Genomic DNA, 20,511 nt, shown 5'->3' on the forward strand with positions numbered 1-20,511 from the left:
ACACACATATATATATATCATACATATATATATATATATATACACATATATATACATACACACATATATATATACACACATATATATACATAAATACATACATACATACATATATATATATATATGAGATTTTTTTTTTCTTTCCTGACGATTGAGGGAACCCTTCATGAAACAGTTCTGTAGAGATGAAGCAGTCTTGTGATTTTTCCCCACAAACATATATATATATATATCATACATATATATCATATATATATATATATATATATATATATATATATATAATGTGTGTGTGGGAAAAAAAATCACAGGACTATTTCATCCCTACAGAACTGTTTCATGAGGGGTCCCCTCAATCATCAGGAAAATCTCCTGATGATTGAGGGAACCCCTCATGAAACAGTTCTGGAGAGAAGAAATAGTTTTGTGATTTTTTCCCACACTTACATATATTGCACTCTACCATGGTATCGAGCACTATTCTCTGGATAATCTAATTAAGACACTATATATATATATATATATATATATATATATATATATATATATATATATATATATATATATATATATATATATACTGTATGTGTGTGTGTGGTGGAAAAAAAAAATCACAGGACTGCATGGATTCCCTCCGGGTACTCCAGCTTCCTCCCACCTCCAAAGACATGCACCTGGGGATAGGTTGATTGGCAACACTGAATTGTCCCTAGTGTGTGAATGTGGCTCTGCGATGAGGTGGCGACTTGTCCAGGGTGTACCCCGCTGTGGAGAGGCGGAGCCGGCAGTCCGACAGTGAGGCAGGGCACCCCATAGCCCAGCCCAAGATGGCCGCGAGGAGTCGTAGAAGGCGAGCGAGCGGCGAGGCGGGGCGCGCCGGGAGCAAGGCCGCAATCAAGATCAGGTGCATGGATCGCGCACCTGGGGAAGATTGATTAATCCTCTTGCACTGTATAAAAAGGGCCACAGGCGTGAACGTCAGGGAGAGAAGCGGAGAGACGAGAAGGAGCCAGAGGGAAGCTGACGCTGAGAGAGAGAAAGACAGAGCGCGAGAGAGGCGACGACGCCCGAAGCAGAAAGGCAAACCGAAGACCGAGCGGAAGACGGAGCAGCTGAAAAGCAGTCTTTTCCACCGCTATGTCCTTCCTTGACGGTCCTTGGAACCCGCACAACGGCTTGAGAAGTCGGTCACACCCGCCTTCCGCCAGAATGCAGCTGATGCAGGCTCCCCACGACCCCAAATGGGACAAGTGGTGGAAAAATGGATGGATCGATATTTCTTAGTTAGCAATGAGCAGCAGAGCCAAGCTTAAAACCAAAGTGGATAGTCCAGTAAGATTTCGAGACCCAGAAGGTGGCATGCCTGCAGAAGAAACACAAATAAAAGTATTATTAGCATGGGTTTAATGGAACAATATGAAACAACATGTGGTGTATGTACTGTATTTCTACTACTAGTAACTCTTCTACTCCTAAACCGATTCATACAAAAGGGTGACATTTTGTCAAAACATGCACCCTTACAGTGCAGCCTGTGCTACTGTTTTTCCATACTTGCCAACCTTGAGACCTCCGATTTCGGGAGGTGGGGGGCGTGGTGTGGTTAAGAGGGGAGGAGTATATATACAGCTACAATTCACCAAGTTATAAGAAATACTTGACTTTCAGTGAATTCTAGTTTTATATATATATATATACACAGTATATATATATATATAAATACTTGAATTTCAGTGTTCATTTATTTACACACATACACACACATACAGTAACTCATTGTTGAGTTAAGGGTTGAATTGTCCATCCTAGTTCTACTCTCTGCCACTATTTTTCTAACCATGCTGAATATCCTCTCTGATGATGCATTGCTGTCTGGCACGCACAAAAGTGCTTCCATCAAATGCACTAGAGTCTGGAATCTTCCATCTTCGTCTCCTTATTGTGTGCGCAGTTGTGCGCTGCACTCTCTAAAAGACGTAGATGTTATTGTCACATTTGCATGTACAATAGATGGCAGTATTGTCCTGTTTAAGAGTGTCCCAACATTGCTGTTTACGGCAGACAAACTGCTTTACGGTAGACGAAAACGTGACTGCTGTTGTGGTGTGTTTTTACCGCGCATAACCCACATAAGAAACCGAGAACTCGCCCTCGATCATTCTACAGTTATAACGTCGTTGGGTAGACACGCTGTTTATATTGTGGGAAAACGGACGTAAATACAGGCTATCCTCATTCAGGTCCGCATGGAGCTGGAGGGGGCGTGGCCTCCAGCTCCGCCTGAATTTCGGGAGAAAATTTGTCCCGGGAGAGGTGCTGATTTTCACGAGTCTCCCGGAAAAGGAGGGTTGGCAAGTATGTATTTTTCCGACAAATACATCACATGGTGGGGCTGTTATCAAACCTTAAATTGGACTGAATTGAAATTTCTCACACATATTAGTGCGCTCATGCAAAAAAAAAACCACTAACTTTACACTTGTCGTAATCAAGCAATCGATTTAGCAATGACCCGTCCCTGTAAGTTTTTGACCTTTTTTGAAATCATAACTAGACAATGTTGCGTTTGGACCAGATGCTCCTCAGAGGGAATTTTAAGCTGCTGGTCACCCTCAAGTTTTTTTGATGACACATAAGCCGATTTTAAATGAATCCCATACAGAGTAAGTATCTTGACATTTTATTCCAAAGCTTTGGGAGACCAATCTATGACCAACACATTCAAATCGCATCGCCCAAATTAATCTGACGACACTCCGGAATTCTTGCCTTTTCCGTTCGCCACTCACCCTCCCCCCTCCCCTACAGAGCGAATACACTTATCTATTGTCTTCCTCAGCTGGAGCCAGAAAGAGATAGGAAGAAGGAGTATCGCTGTTCCTGCATTCCGAGCACAAGGTCGTCTACAGTGTACCATCGGTCAGGAGATGGGAAAAGATAAACAGAACACTAGCTATTTCAAATATGACTACGGAACAAAAGAAATAACTTCTAAATATGGATATATGCAGATATCTATCCCCGTCAACAACTTTGAGGATGTCGGTATTGCATACTAACCTTTAACTTCCACCATCTTAGTCGCCTCAGCAGAGCGACCAGCCGCTGGATTTTCCACAACGCATGTAAAATTTTGGAAGGTGCCCGGCACCGAGGGAATCCAAGAGAGCTCGTTCTGATACACCGAGAGGTAACTTCCTAAGGGGAAGCCTCCCTTAAACGACCATCTCACGGTGCAGTCCACGTTCAAAGTGCAAGACGTCGAGCAGGTGAACGCGCTCAGTCGGTCTGGGAGGGCAGAGTCAGGCCCACTGATGCTCACATTCCATGGATCGACTGTTAAAACAAAAACAAACAAGTTAAAGTACCAATGATTGTCACAAACACACGCTAGGTGTGGCGAAATTATTCCCTGCATTTGACCCATCACCCTTGTTCACCCCCTGGGAGGTGAGGGGAGCAGTGAGCAGCGGTAGTGGCCGCGCCCGGGAATCATTTTGGCGATTTAACCCCCAATTCCAACCCTTGATGCTGAGTGCCAAGCAGGGAGGTAATGGCTCCCATTTTTATAGTCTTTGGTATGACTCGGCCGGGGTTTGAACTCACAACCTACCGATCTCAGGGCGGACATTCCAACCACTTGACCAGGGGTCACCAACCTTTTTGAAACCAAGAGCTGTTCTTGGGTACGGATTAATGCGAAGGACTACCAGTTTGATACACACTTAAATTGTATTTCTGTCCGTCATTCCGTCGTACATTTTTTTTCCTTTTACGGAAGTTTTCTTTGTGGAGAATAAATAATGAAAAAAAACACTTAAACGGTTTAAAAGAGGAGAAAACACGAAAAAAATTTAAATTTGAAATATCCATCCATCTTCCGCTTATCCGAGGTCGGGTCGCGGGGGCAGCAGCCTAAGCAGGGAAGCCCAGACTTCCCTCTCCCCAGCCACTTCGTCTAGCTCTTCCCGGGGGATCCCGAGGCGTTCCCAGACCAGCCGGGAGACATAGTCTTCCAAACGTGTCCTGGGTCTTCCCCGTGGCCTCCTACCGGTTGGACGTGCCCTAAACACCTCCCTAGGGAGGCGTTCGGGTGGCATCCTGACCAGATGCCCGAACCACCTCATCTGGCTCCTCTCCATGTGGAGGAGCAGCGGCTTTACTTTGAGTTCCTCCCGGATGGCAGAGTTTCTCACCCTATCTCTAAGCGAGAGACCCGCCACACGGAGGAGGAAACTCATTTCAGCCTCTTGTACCCGTGATCTTATCCTTTCGGTCCACTTAAAAAAACCTTGTTTTTTTATCCTAATTAAGAGGAATGTTTTGACGGTTGAAATGTGTTGAAAAATGTGGAAGGGGTCGTCACCAGAAAAGGGTAGCAATAGGGCTTTGGAAAACAAGGAATTCTGGAAAATTGTGGAACTTTGAAGAATACCCCATTGATTTCAATGGGAAGGTCTCAAAAATTGGGGAATTTCAGGAAATGTTGGAATTTTTATTTTTTTTTAAAAAGTGAGAAAATGTTTTTGAGAAAAACATGAATCCTTTTTTTTTCTTTTTTTTCTTTGTCATGGAAAAAGGGAGGTTTTTGTGGTTGGTGCACTAATTGTAAGTGTATATTGTGTTTTCTATGTTGATTTAATAATTTGTATTATTATTTTTTTCATAAAAATGAATAAAAAATTATTCTGCGGCCCGGTGGTTGGGGACCACTGGTTTAAATAGTTTGGAAAATGTGGGAATTGCGGAACTTTGAAGAATATCCCATTCCTTTCAATTAGGAGGTCCCAAAAATTGGGGAATTTCAGGAAAAGTGGAATTTTTAGAAAAATATAAGAATTTTTTTTTTTTAAGTAAAAACGTCAATTTTTCCACTTAAGAATAATCCCTAGTTTTTTGTCCTGATTAAGAGGAATGTTTTGACGGTTTAAATGTGTTGAAAAATGTGAAAGGAGTAGTCTCCAGAAAAAAGGGTGGCAATAGGTCTTTGGAAAACCAGGAATTCTGGAAATCCTGGATTTTTTTTTTAACTTGGAAAAAAGATAGTTTAAATTTCCACAATGGTGTAATATGATGAAAGTAGAATGGTTTGGAAAGGTTGAAAAATGTGGGAATTGTGGAACTTTGAAGAATATCCCATTGATTTCAATCGAAAGGTCCCAAAAAATTGGGGAATTTCGGGAAAAGTGGGATTATTTTTTTTCAAATTGTGAGAATTTTTTTTTCTTTCAGGAAAACCATTAATATCTTCCACTTAAAAAGAACCCTTAGTTTTTCGTCCTGATTTAGAGGAATGTTTTGACTGTTGAAATGTGTTGAAAAATGTGGAAGGGGTCGTCGCCAGAAAAGGGTGGCAATAGGGCTTTGGAAAACAAGGAATTCTGGAAAATCCTGGAATTTTTTTTAACTTGGAAAAAACAGTTTAAATTTCCACAATGGTGGAATATGTTGAAGGTGGAATGGTTTGGATTGGTTGAAAAATGTGGGAATTGTGGAACTTTGAAGAATATCCCTTTGATTTCGATGGGAAGGTCTCAAAAATTGGGCAATTTCGGGAAACGTTGGAATTTTTTGGGGAAAAAAGTGAGGAAATGTTTTTGAGAAAAACCCATGAATCCTTTTTTTATTTTTTTCTTTGTCATGAAAAAGGGAGTTTTTTTGTGGTTGGTGCACTAATATATCTAATATTTATTTATTTTTTTAATAAAAATGAATAAAAAATTATTCTGCAGCCCGGTACCAGTCGGGCCACGGCCCGGTGGTTGGGGACCACTGGTTTAAATAGTTTGGAAAATGTGGGAATTGCGGAACTTTGAAGAATATCCCATTTTTTTTCAGTAAAAACGTGAATTTTTCCACTTAAAAAGAACACCTAGTTTTTTGTCCTGATTTAGAGGAATGTTTTGACTGTTGAAATGTGTTCAAAAATATGGAAGGAGTAGTTGCCAGAAAAAAGGGTGGCAATAGGGCTTTGGAAAACCAGGAATTCTGGAAAATCCTGGATTTTGTTTTTTAACTTGGAAAAAAAAAATAGTTTAAATTTCCACAATGGTGTAATATGATGAAAGTAGAATGGTTTGAAAAGGTTGAAAAATGTGGGAATTGCGGAACTTTGAAGAATATCTCATTGATTTCAATGGAAAGGTCTCAAAATTTTGGGAATTTTGGGAAAAGTGGGATTTTTTGGGGAAAAAATTTAAGAACTTTTTTTTTTTCAGTAAAGACGTGAATTTTTCCACTTAAAAAGAACCCCTAGTTTTTTGTCTTGATTTAGAGGAATGTTTTGACTGTTGAAATGTGTTGAAAAATATGTTAGGAGTAGTCGCCAGAAAAAAGGTGCAAATAGGGCTTTGGAAAACCAGGAATTCTGGAAAATCCTGGAATTTTTTTTAACTTGGAAAAAAGAGTTTAAAAGTCCACAATGGTGGAATGTGTTGAGGGTGGAATGGTTTAAATGGGTTGGAAAATGTGGGAATTGCGGAACTTTGAAGAATATCTCATTGATTTCAATGGGAAGGTCCCAAAAATTGGGGAATTTCGGGAAAAGTGGAATTAAAAAAAAAAAAAAAAAGGTAAGAACATTTTTTTTCAGGAAAAACATGAATTTTTCCACTTAAAAAAAAAACCCTTACTTTTTTTTCCTGATTTAGAGGAATGTTTTGACGGTTGAAATGTGTTGAAAAATGTGGAAGGAGTAGTCTCCAGAAAAAAGGTGCAAATAGGGCTTTGGAAAACCAGGAATTCTGGAAAATCCTGGAATTTTTTTTAACTTGGAAAAAAGAGTTTAAAAGTCCACAATGGTGGAATGTGTTGAGGGTGGAATGGTTTAAATGGGTTGGAAAATGTGGGAATTGCGGAACTTTGAAGAATATCTCATTGATTTCAATGGGAAGGTCCCAAAAATTGGGGAATTTTGGGAAAAGTGGAATTAAAAAAAAAAAAAAAAAAAGGTAAGAACATTTTTTTTTAGGAAAAACATGAATTTTTCCACTTAAAAAAAAAACCTTACTTTTTTTCCTGATTTAGAGGAATGTTTTGACGGTTGAAATGTGTTGAAAAATGTGGAAGGAGTAGTCTCCAGAAAAAAGGTGCAAATAGGGCTTTGGAAAACCAGGAATTCTGGAAAATCCTGGATTTTGTTTTTTAACTTGGAAAAAAAATAGTTTAAATTTCCACAATGGTGTAATATGATGAAAGTAGAATGGTTTGAAAAGGTTGAAAAATGTGGGAATTGTGGAACTTTGAAGAATATCCCATTGATTTCAATGGAAAGGTCCCAAAAAGTGGGGAATTTCAGCAAAAGTGGGATTTTTTTGGGAAAATTGTGAGAATTTTTTCCCCCCAGGAAAACCATGAATATTTCCCACTTATAAACAACACTTCGATTTTTGTCCAGATTGAGAGGAATGTTTTGACGGTTGAAATGTGTTGAAAAATGTGAAAGAAGTAGTCGCCAGAAAAAAGGGTGGCAATAGGGCTTTGGAAAACCAGGAATTCTGGAAAATCCTGGACATTTTTTTAACTTGGAAAAAGATGGTTTAAATTTCCACAATGGTGTAATATGATGAAAGTAGAATGGTTTGAAAAGGTTGAAAAATGTGGCAATTGTGGAACTTTGAAGAATATCCCATTGATTTCAATGGAAAGGTCCCAAAACATTGGGGAATTTCGGGAAAGGTGGGATTTTTTTTTGTTGAAAATTGTGAGAATTTTTTTTTCCAGGAAAACCATGAATATTTTTTACTTAGAAAGAACCCTTAGTTTTTTCTCCTGATTTAGAGGAATGTTTTGAGTGTTGAAATGTGTTGAAAAATGTGGAAGGAGTCGTCGCCAGAAAAAAGGTGCAAATAGGGCTTTGGAAAACCAGGAATTCTGGAATTTCTTTTTAACGTGGAAAAAAGATCATTTAAATTTCCACAATGGTGGCATATGTTCTGGCCCGTGCACACATAGGGCCCTATGGGTGCTTGAGCCCCTGCCCTTTTTTGCCTCGTCTTAAAAAGTGCCCTCTGCCTGTGTGTGTGGGTTTTTTTCTTTCTTTAAACAACATTAATAAATTCCTGTTAGGGATGTAAAAAACAAAACAAAACAAAAAAACAGCGCTACAAAAACTCTGCGTTTTCTTGTAATACCGGGTTGTTTGAGCCTGCGCTTCCGCCAGAGAGAGAGAGAGAGGAGAGAGAGCCAACTGCGGCCTGAGGAGACGTGACAGTGGAGCAACTTGAACCTGTGAGTTATGGTCTAGTCGCCGTCCACTTATTCTGCATCCAATACGGGTAATATTTCAGAAAAATGCTGTATTATTCTATCATTCAATGTGTCAGCTTCTGTTTTTGCCGGACGTCGGAGCACGGCGCTTCAATTGAGCACGGCACATCAATTCTGCACGGAGCAGAGCGGATCGTGCGGGAAAGGAAGTCGTGTACAAAATACAAAACAAAACACCGGGTTAATTTTCAAAATAAAATGCACTGTGTTTACGGCGAAACACATTTCTCTCACAGTAGAGGTTTAGATATATATCGCGTTTCAGTTGTTTAGTCTGAGCATTAAGTGAGAAAGACCATAAGTCACATTTTGATGGTGTTTTCATCAAGTTAAGGGAAGAAGGACAGATTTTCACATTGAAGTTTTTTCCATTTGGGTATTTATTTATTTTATTTTGTTCTAAGTTCATGTTGCACTGTTCAATACTAAAGTGCTTATCTTTAACAATAAATAGCCTAATAATAAAGCAGTGTTTTGTTTGCTTTTCATGTCTTCCAAGCCTATGATCATGTGAATTAACTCATGACAATAATTTGTTGACACAAAAGAAATGGCAATCACTTTTACCTACAAAGGACACACAGCTAAGTGGTTAGCTTCCTATTAGCGAATGTAATTTTACATTCATTTCCATATTGTGTAAAATACCAGAAAAAAATGTCCTGCCCTTTTCTGACTTTGAGCCCCCGCCCCTCTATAATCATGTGCACGCCCCTGCATATGTTGAAGGTGGAATGGTTTGAATAGGTTAAAAAATGTGGAAATAGTGGAACTTTGAAAAACGTCCCGGAAAAGCTGGAATTCTGGAAAATCTGGAATTTTTTTTAAGGGAAAGCTCGCGATCCATTAAGCATTCACACAATAATGCTCATTATTGTTTCAAACAGCTCCTCCAACCTCATTTACTTACAGCTCAGCAGGTAACCCAGACTGAGAACTGGACTCTGGGTCAGCGCTGTGTCACACTGGTAGAAGCCGCCATCAGATGGCAGCAGAGAGTCAAAATGAAGCACATTCTCCCCTGAAGCCACTCTCTGGCCATCCTTGTACCACGTGACCGTGCGCTCCACAGGCAAGGTGGGAGATGAAGGTGCAGCAACGTGGCAAAGCAGATCCACAGGACTCTCCAGAGATGGGACGGCACCAGGTGGACTGATTTGTACCGATACTGGATCTGGAAATTCACATTTATTAGCACCAGGCAAAAAGAGACGTCGTAATATCTTCAATGATTTGAATAAGTATATTTGACTCTGAAAAAGGCTTTCAATCAATCAATCAATGATTATTTATATAGCCCTCAATCACAAGTGTCTCAAAGGGCTGCACAAACCACGACGACATCCTCGGTAGAGCCCACATAAGGGCAAGGAAAAACTCACCCCAGTGGGACGTCGACAATGATGACTATGAGAAACCTTGGAGAGAACCGCATATGTGGGCAACCCCACCCCCGACCCCCCCCCACCCCGGGGCCCGAAAGCAAGCTTTGTACATATTTTGTAAACAATGTATTTATATAACATTATTTTGTAGATTAAAAAAATAAATAAAGTTAAAAAGTTAAAGTACCAATGATAGTCACACACACACACACACGCACACACACACACTGCATTTGACCCCCCACCCTTGATCACCCCCTGGGAGGTGAGGGGAGCAGTGAGCAGCAGCGGTGGCTGCGCCCAGGAATCATTTTTGGTGATTTAACCCCCAATTCCAACCCTTGATGCAAATAAATAACTACAGTATAATAATAAAAAAAAACAAGTAAAATAAACATTGGATTGTAGTTAATATTTGAATATATAACGAATATATTTTTTGTATTACTTTTTTTTTAATATTTCTGAAATAAACTGATTTTAAACAAAACTAATACATATTTTATTTTAATTTTAATGTATTTAATGTTTTAATATCTTTGGAAATATTGATTTAAAAATACGATTAAAATATAAACACAAAAACATATAACATTTTTAAACATTACTAAAATATGTTGCAAATGTATCCTACCTTTTTTGGTACATCTAAAAAATAATAAATATACCATTATATATTATTTAAATTTACATTTTTCCTCATCAAATCGATACAACATGCATAAGGATTATAAAATATCTATTATAAATCAAAATAAAAGAATGTGATCACATAAAAATACTAATTTGCATTTATTCCATTACATTTTTGTACATATTTTGAATACATAGAAGAGTAAAAACAAATGAATACAAACAAATATTAACGATCAAAAAAAGTAAACTTTCAGCATTAACTTTCAAAATGGGACCCATTACCTCCCTGCTTGGTACTCAGCATCAAGGGTTGGAATTGGGGGTTAAATCACCAAAAATGATTCCCGGGCGGGGCCATTGCTGCTGCTCACTGCTCCCCTCACCTCCCAGGGGGTGATCGAGGGTGATGGGTCGAATGCAGAGAATAATTTCGCCACACTGAGTGTGTGTGTGTGACAATTATTGGTACTTAACTTTAACTTTTAAGATCATTGTATTTTTTTATTTAGTTTACAATTTTTAATTATACATTTAGTTCGGCGAAACATGACTTAATCAGAACTTCTTTTTTTTCGTTGATATTTTTGTAAATAAATGTTTGGATAGTGTTAAAATGTGAAAATATATTGTATTTCATTGTAAATATCCATCCATCCATTTCTACCGCTTATTCCTTTTTGGGGTCGCGGGGGGCGCTGGCGCCTATCTCAGCTACAATCGGGCGGAGGGCGGGGTACACCCTGGACAAGTCGCCACCTCATCGCAGTCATTGTAAATATATTACTGAAATAAATAATGGGCTATAAATCATTATCTTATAGAAAATAGAAACAATAAAGCCTTGATGTTTTTTTTCCATGTACTTTAACTGATTTGAATGTAATTATTTGAACATCTCAATGTACAAACCCTGTTTCCATATGAGTTGGGAAATTTTGTTAGATGTAAATATAAACGGAATATTTGCAAATAATTTTCAACCCATGTTCAGTTGAATATGCTACAAAGACAACATATTTGATGTTCAAACTCCATCTTAATTTTTTTTTTCTGCAAATAATAATTAAAAACAATTTCATGGCTGCAACACGTGCCAAAGTAGTTGGGAAAGGGCATGTTCACCACTGTGTTACATCACCTTTTCTTTAAACAACACTCAATAAACGTTTGGGAACTGAGGAAACTAATTGTTGAAGCTTTAAAAGGTGGAATTCTTTCCCATTCTTGTTTTATGTAGAGCTTCAGTCGTTCAACAGTCCGGGGTCTCCGCTGTCGTATTTTACGCTTCATAATGACCACACATTTTCCATGGGTGACAGGTCTGGACTGCAGGCGGGCCAGGAAAGTACCCGCACTCTTTTTTTTTTTACGAAGCCACGCTGTTGTAACACGTGCTGAATGTGGCTTGGCATTGTCTTGCTGAAATAAGCAGGGGCGTTCATGAAAAAAGACAGCATATGTTGTTCCAAAACCTGTATGTACCTTTCAGCATTAATGGTGCCTTCACAGATGTGTAAGTTACCCATGCCTTGGGCACTAATGCACCCCCATACCATCACAGATGCTGGCTTTTTAAACTTTGCGTCGATAACAGTCTGGATGGTTAGCTTCCCCTTGGGTCCGGATGACATGATGTCGAATATTTCCAAAAACAATTTGAAATGTGGACTCGTCAGACCACTTTTCCACTTTGCATCAGTGCATCTTAGATGATCTCAGGCCCAGAGAAGCCGGCAGCGTTTCTGGATGTTGTTGATGAATGGCTTTCGCTTTGCATAGTAGAGCTTTAACTTGCACTTACAAATGTAGCGACAAACTGTATTTAGTGACAGTGGTTTTCTGAAGTGTTCCTGAAGCCATGTGGTGATATCCTTTAGAGATTGATGTCGGTTTTTGATACAGTGCCGTCTGAGGGATCGAAGGTCACGGTCATTCATTGTTGGTTTCCGGCCATGCCGCTTACGTGGAGTGATTTCTCCACATTCTCTGAACCTTTTGATGATATTATGGACCGTAGATATTGATATCCCTAAATTTCTTGCAATTGCACTTTGAGAAACGTTGTTCTTAAACTGTTTGACTATTTGCTCACGCAGTTGTGGACAAAGGGTTGTACCTCGCCCCATCCTTTCTTGTGAAAGACTGAGCATTTTTTGGGAAGCTGTTTATATACCCAGCCTCGGGCTTCACGGTGGCAGAGGGGTTAGTGCGTCTGCCTCACAATACGAAGGTCCTGCAGTCCTGGGTTCAAATCCAGGCTCGGGATCTTTCTGCGTGGAGTTTGCATGTTCTCCCCGTGACTGCGTGGGTTCCCTCCGGGTACTCCGGCTTCCTCCCACTTCCAAAGACATGCACCTGGGGATAGGTTGATTGGCAACACTAAATTGGCCCTAGTGTTTGAATGTGAGTGTGAATGTTGTTTGTCTATCTGTGTTGGCCCTGCTATGAGGTGGCGACTTGTCCAGGGTGTACCCCGCCTTCCACCCGATTGTAGCTAAGATAGGCGCCAGCGCCCCCCCGCGACCCCAAAAGGGAATAAGCGGTAGGAAATGGATAGATGGACCCTAGTGTTTGAATGTGAGTGTGAATGTTGTCTGTCTATCTGTGTTGGCCCTGCGATGAGGTGGCGACTTGTCAAGGGTGTACCCCGCCTTCCGCCCGATTGTAGCTAAGATAGGCGCCAGCGCCCCCCCGCGACTCCAAAAGGGAATAAGCGGTAGGAAATGGATGGATGGACCCTAGTGTTTGAATGTGAGTGTAAATGTTGTCCGTCTATCTGTGTTGGCCCTGCGATGAGGTGGCGACTTGTCAAGGGTGCACCCCGCCTTCCGCCCCGATTGTAGCTGAGATAGGCGCCAGCGCCCCCCCGCAACCCCAAAGGGAATAAGCGGTAGGAAATGGATGGATGGACCCTAGTGTTTCAATGTGAGTGTGAATGTGGTCTGTCTATCTGTGTTGGCCCTGCGATGAGGTGGCGACTTGTCCGGGGTGTACCCCGCCTTCTGCCCGATTGTAGCTGAGATAGGCGCCAGCGCCCCCCGCGATCCTACAAGGGAATAAGCGGTAGAAAATGGATGGATGGATGTTTTTATACCCAATCATGGCACCCACCTGTTCCCAATTAGCCTGCACACCCGTGGGATGTTCCAAATAAGTGTTTGATGAGCATTCCTCAACATTATCAGTATTTATTGCCACCTTTCCCAACTTCTTTGAAACGTGTTGCTGGCATCAAATTCTAAAGTTAATGATTATTTGCAACAAAAAAACCCATCAAATATGTTGTCTTTGTAGCACATTCAACTGAATATGGGTTGAAAATGATTCGCAAATCATTTTATTCCGTTTATATTTACATCGAACACAATTCCCCAACTCATATGGAAACAGGGTTTGTATTTAAAGACAAAGCGGCCTCACCGACCTTGCACAAAACTTACTTTTAATGTCCACAATGGAGGTCACGGTGCCGGAGGCCCCAGTTCCGTGACTGAGAACGGTGCACTGCAGCTCCACAGAATAGTCCCGCCCATCCGGCGCCCAGACCAGCGCGCTCCCGTTGGCCCTGCGACCCTTGAAGGACCAAGAGTAGGAGCAGTTTTCTAAGCAGGAGGACGAGCACGTGAAGGTGGTTCTGGACCCGGCTGTCACTCGACCAGGCCAGGTCACCTGCATGCTGAAGGCCAGCGCCGCCGCACCTGCACCAGATGGTACCGATGAAGATGACGTCATCATACCCATCAATTTGACCTACTTTGTCTCTCTTACCGTTCAGTGCCACCAGAACAGCAATGCAAATCTTCCTCTTCCAGTCTGCACTCATTGTGTTGTTGTGTCGCTTTCAGCAGATTGTGTCCTTTCTTTCCCAAGCCAACCTATTCATGCTCTTGGCCACGCCTTAATTTCACAAGAGGTTAGGACCTGGGGAAATATAATGCATGTCACAAGTGGAATTTCCCTCCAGCTGTAACGGGAAACCTCGTCATTTTGGTGTGTTGTAATAGCTGTAAAAGCATGTCCGGGCTCCAAAACACCAGAGGGCGCTGTTTCTCACGTACGGATTTGTTTCAGTAAATGAAAAAACACTTATTAGACGTGTCTATGGCAGGGGTGTCAAACTCACTTTAACTCTGAGGCCACAGGGAGAAAAATCAATCAATCAATCAATGTTTACTTATATAGCCCTAAATCACTAGTGTCTCAAAGGGCTGCACAAACCACTACGACATCCTCGGTAGGCCCACATAAGGGCAAGGAAAACTCACACCCAGTGGGACGTCGGTGACAATGATGACTATGAGAACATGATACTGTGATACTGATGATACTGATGACTATGAGAACATATGAGAACATGATACTGTGAAAGATCAATCCATAATGGATCCAACACAGTCGCGAGAGTCCAGTCCAAAGCGGATCCAACACAGCAGCGAGAGTCCCGTTCACAGCGGAGCCAGCAGGAAACCATCCCAAGCCGAGGCTGATCAGCAGCGCAGAGATGTCCCCAGCCGATACACGGGCGAGCAGTACATGGCCACCGGATCGGACCGGACCCCCTCCACAAAGGAGAGTGGGACATAGAAGAAAAAGAAAAGAAACGGCAGATCAACTGGTCTAAAAAGGGAGTCTATTTAAAGGCTAGAGTATACAAATGAGTTTTAAGGTGAGACTTAAATGCTTCTACTGAGGTGGCATCTCGAACTGTTACCGGGAGGGCATTCCAGAGTACTGGAGCCCGAAATGAAAAAGCTCTACAGCCCGCAGACTTTTTTTGGGCTTTGGGAATCACTAATAAGCCGGAGTCCTTTGAACGCAGATTTCCACTCCCAAGTGGGCCAGACTGGTAAAAATCACGGCACGATAACTTAAAAATAAAGACAACTTCAGATTGTTTCTTTGTTTAAAAATAGAACAGGCACATATTGAAATTGTACAAATCGTAATGTTTTAAAAAAATATATAAATTACAGTGTTAAAGTTGTTTATACGGCCACCCTCAGTGTGACCTGTATGGCTGTTGACCAAGTATGCCTTGATTAACAATCAATCCACTACCTCGCTCTCTCGCTTTCTCAGTCTCTGCTTCTCCCTCACGAGCACTGCTGCGTGCGCACATCGTCACAGTTTGTTCTGATTTTAACCCCTTCTAAACCCTGGATGTACATTGAAAATACAAACCCTGTTTCCATATGAGTTGGGAAATTGTGTTAGATGTAAATATAAACGGAATACAATGATTTGCGAATCCTTTTCAACCCATATTCAGTTGAATATGCTACAAAGACAACATATTTGATGTTCAAAGTCATGACATTTTTGCAAATAATAATTAACTTAGAATTTCATGGCTGCAACACATGCCAAAGTAGTTGGGAAAGGGCATGTTCACCACTGTGTTACATCACCTTTTCTTTTAACACTCAATAAACGTTCGGGAACTGAGGAAACTAATTGTTGAAGCTTTGAAAGTGGAATTCTTTCTCATTCTTGTTTTATGTAGAGCTTCAGTCTTTCAACAGTCCGGGGTCTCCGCTGTCCTATTTTACGCTTCATAATGCGCCACACATTTTCGATGGGAGAAAGGTCTGGACTGCAGGCGGGCCAGTAAAGTACTCACACTCTTTTTTTACGAAGCCACGCTGTTGTAACACGTGCTGAATGTGGCTTGGCATTGTCTTGCTGAAATAAGCAGGGGCGTCCATGAAAAAGACGGCGCTTAGATGGCAGCATATGTTGTTCCAAAACCTGCATTAAAGGTGCCTTCACAGATGTGTAAGTTACCCATGCCTTGGGCACTAATGCACCCCCATATCATCACACATGCTGGCTTTTGAACTTTGCGTCGATAACAGTCTGGATGATTTGCTTTCTTTTTGTTCCGTGTGACTCGATGTCGAATATATTTCCAAAAACAATGTGAAATGTGGACTCGTCAGACCACAGAACACTTTTCCACTTTGCATCAGTCCATCTTAGAGGATCTCGGGCCCAGAGAAGCTGGCAGCGTTTCTGGATGTTGTTGATAAATGGCTTCCTCTTTGCATAGTAGAGCTTTAACTTGCACTTACAGATGTAGCGACCAACTGTATTCAGTGACAGTGGTTTTCTGAAGTGTTCCTGAGCCCATGTGGTGATATCCTTTGGAGATTGATGTCGGTTTTTGATAAAGTGCCGTGTGAGGGATCGAAGGTCACGGTCATTCAATGTTGGTTTCCGGCCATGCCGCTTACGTGGAGTACTTTCTCCAGATTCTCTGAACCTTTTGATGATATTATGGACCGTAGATGTTGAAATCCATAAATTTCTTGCAATTGCACTTTGAGAAGCGTTGTTCTTAAACTGTTTGTCTATTTGCTCACGCAGTCGTGGACAAAGGGGTGTACCTCGCCCCATCCTTTCTTGTGAAAGACTGAGCATTTTTGGGGAACCTGTTTTTATACCCAATCATGGCACCCACCTGTTCCCAATTAGCCTGCACACCTGTGGGATGTTCCACATAAGTGTTTGATGAGCATTCCTCAACTTTATCAGTATTTATTGCCACCTTTCCCAACTTCTTTGAAACGTGTGGCTCGCATCAAATTCTAAAGTTAATGATTATTTGTTAAAAAAAATGTTTATCAGTTTGAACATCAAATATGTTGTCTTTGTAGCATATTCAACTGAATATGGGTTGAACATGATTTGCAAATCATTGTATTCTGTTTATATTTACATCTAACACAATTTCCTAACTCATATGGGAACGGGGTTTGTACAACAATGACTAGAGAGGAGTATTGTGTGTGTAAATAAATGAACACTGAAATTTAACGCCCCCGCCCCAATCTCCCGAATTCGGAGGTCTCAAGGTCGGAAAGTATGCTGTAACATAACAAAAAAGGTGAAGAGCTGTGAATACTTCCCGGATGCACTGTACATCATCATGGTGTCACAGGTTTTTCAGGACAGCCTGTTTTATGTTACCATCTTCAGGTACAACAGACATTTTTATGGCCACCATAATTTTCACTTGTCATTTATGGGAAGCAAGCATTTTTGTTACACCTTCAAGTGACAGTTAATGTGCAGGAAACCACAGTGGCTGAACCATCGTACGTTTCTTTCCAGTGCTTGTGAACGCATCACGGTGGCTGTCTGGTCACGTGATTCATCGTCGCGGAAATGTTTGTAAACCCGCCATGAGACGACGGCAAAAAAATGTAGGAACGCAGTAGTCATAGTACAGTAGAGTTCAACACATTTATAGAGACAATAAGCTACCTAAAAAATGGTAAGTTTAAAAAGAAGACGGGGAAGTACAAAAACGACGAAGATATGTCAAATCTTACCTGAACACAACGCCGCCGTATTTGGTTCAGCATGATCGGGAGGAAGATTGAGCCGATTAGTTAAACTCAAAGTGAGCCAGTGACTTACTTTTACGACGACTACTGATATATAATTCTGGTTACAAATCAACAGTGACTTTATAAGACTCCACTTTGGGACAGGTAACAAAAGACGCAACCAAGAAACACGTAACCACAGCGACAATTATTAAGGGCTTTTATTTTGAAATTCCACTTTTGATCGTTATTAAATGTCCGGGGAGATGTTCCTGAAAAAAAATATTTTTTTGTAAAAGTGAATAATTGTCTGTCGTAAAACAATATTCTACGCAGTGGAATGTGTTTATTTCTTATACAATGTACAATAGTAGTTAATTATTTTCATTCATCCTCTTTGGTTTTGATTAGGGGAACAGGCAATCTTTTCTCAGAAAAAAACACATTTTTACAATATCATCTGTCAATATCAACTAATGTTGTTCCTATATATATATATATATATATATATACATATATATATATATATATATGTATATATATATATACATATATATATATATATATATGTATATATATATATATATATATATATATATATGTATATATATATATACATATATATATATATATATATATATATATGTATATATATATATATATATATATATATGTATATATATATATATATATATATATATACATATTTATATATACAAATATATATATATATATATACATATATAAACACACATATATATATATATATATATATATATACACATATATACATATACATACATATTCATATATACATATATAAACACATATATACATATTTATATATATTAAAAAAATGTATACATATTTATATATATATATATAAAATATATACATATATATATACACACATATATACATGCATATGTACATATATACAGTAATATACACATATATATATATATACACACACATATACATATATATACATATTTATATATACAAATATATATATATACATATATAAACACATATATACATATATACACATATTTATATATACAAATATATATATATACATATATAAACACATATATACATATATACACATATATACTTATTTATATATATATAAAAATATATACATATATATACACACATATATACATGCATATATATATACAGTAATATACATATATTTATATATATACATATATAAATATATATATATACATATACATATATATATATATACATATATAGCACATATCTTTACATATATATATACATTTATATATAAATGTACATATATATGTATACATATACACATATATACATACATACTGTATATGTATATACATTTATATACATATAAATTCACACATATATATGTATATATACGTACATATATACACGTATATACATATATATATATATATTCATACATATATATGTATATACATAGATATGTATATATACATACACACATATATATGTATACACACACAAACATACAGTAAAGAACAGAAGTTTAGACACACCTTATTTAAATACGTTTTCTTTATTTTCATGACTATTTACATTGTAGATTGTAACCGAAGGCATCAAAACCATTTCGGGTGACTACATCTTGAAGCTCATCAAGAGAATACCAAGAGTGCGCAAAGCAGTAATCAGAGCAAAGGGTGGCTATTTTGAAGAAATGAGAATATAACACGTTTTTAGTTATTTCCCCCTTTTTTTGTTAAGTACATAACTCCACATGTGTTCAACCATAGTTTTGATGCCGTCAGTGACAATCTACAATGTAAATAATCATGAAGATAAAGAAAAAGTATTGAATAAGAAGGTGTGTCCAAACTTTTGGCACAGAGGACCTTGTAAAAAGTAGTTTTTTGATATCTTAAAACATTTTAATTACCAAAACCACTTTAGACTGAACACTTTGGCGGAAATAAAACACATAAACAATACCTGGATGAATGCAGTATTTCACATATTAGGTTTTAAAAAAAACACAAACAAATTGACAAATAATATTCTAAACAACCACAACAAAAACAAATCAGTACATAAATAGTTATAATGATACCAGATATTGCACTGAAATAAACAGACACAGCCTAATATGTTAGTTGCAACTTCAAGTTTCCTTTTGGCTGGAAAAAGGAAACATTACTACCGTAATTAGGAGTACACTAAATAAATTAAGCCAGAAAAAGACAGTTCCTGCTTCGTAGATAATGACACAAGTTACAACGAGAGGAAGAAGCAATTCAATTGAAAGTAAGTGGTTAGCACTCTTGCCTCACAGCCAGGAGGTCCTACGTTCAATTCTGGGGCTCGTGGTCTTTCTGTGTGGAGTTTGCATGTTCTCCCCGCGACTGCGTGGGTGTCCTTCCACTTCCAGAACCATGCACCTGGGGATAGGCACCTCCCACTTCCAAAAACATGCACATGGGGATAGGCCCCTCCCACTTCCAAAAACATGCACATGGGGATAGGCCCCTCCCACTTCCAAAAACATGCACCTGGGGATAGGCCCCTCCCACCTCCAAAGACATGCACCTGGGGATAGGTTGATTGGCAACACTAAATCAGCCCTCATGTGTGAATGTGAGTGTGAATGTTGTCTGTCCATTTGTGTTGGCCCTGGGATAAGGTGGCCACTTGTCCAGGGTGCACCCTGCCTTCCGCCAGACTACCGCTGGGATAGGCTCCAGCCCCGCAACCCCAAAGGGCACAAGGGGTAGGAAATGGATGGATGGATGTTTCCAATTAGAAATAAACCTTTTCAGGGTCAAAACTTTGCCATCACAGAACCTTTAAAGGCCTACTGAAATGAGATTTTCTTATTTAAACGGGGATAGTGAAGTGAAGTGAATTACATT

The 20,511-nt window shown here is 39.4% G+C and overlaps 1 protein-coding gene across 2 annotated transcripts; it reads right to left on the reverse strand.

Annotated features, from left to right (window-relative positions):
* Positions 1-572: 572 nt before the first annotated feature.
* LOC133561650 (uncharacterized) lies at positions 573-17,831 on the reverse strand. Of its 2 annotated transcripts, none has more exons than XM_061915078.1 (6): positions 17,624-17,831; positions 14,058-14,186; positions 13,730-13,987; positions 9,179-9,442; positions 3,061-3,336; positions 573-1,363 (listed from the first exon to the last, which is right to left on the reverse strand). In XM_061915078.1, the coding sequence occupies exons 2-6, from the start codon at positions 14,110-14,112 to the stop codon at positions 1,281-1,283; spliced, it is 936 nt and encodes a 311-aa protein (XP_061771062.1). In that variant the 5' UTR covers positions 14,113-14,186; positions 17,624-17,831; the 3' UTR covers positions 573-1,280. The 2 variants fall into 2 exon arrangements, with proteins under 2 accessions (XP_061771062.1, XP_061771061.1); XM_061915077.1 differs by having other exon boundaries at positions 14,058-14,210.
* Between the last annotated feature and the right edge of the window lie 2,680 nt (positions 17,832-20,511).

This window comes from Nerophis ophidion, linkage group LG11 (genome assembly GCF_033978795.1).
Source record: "Nerophis ophidion isolate RoL-2023_Sa linkage group LG11, RoL_Noph_v1.0, whole genome shotgun sequence".
In the NCBI taxonomy this organism is placed as follows: domain Eukaryota; kingdom Metazoa; phylum Chordata; class Actinopteri; order Syngnathiformes; family Syngnathidae; genus Nerophis; species Nerophis ophidion.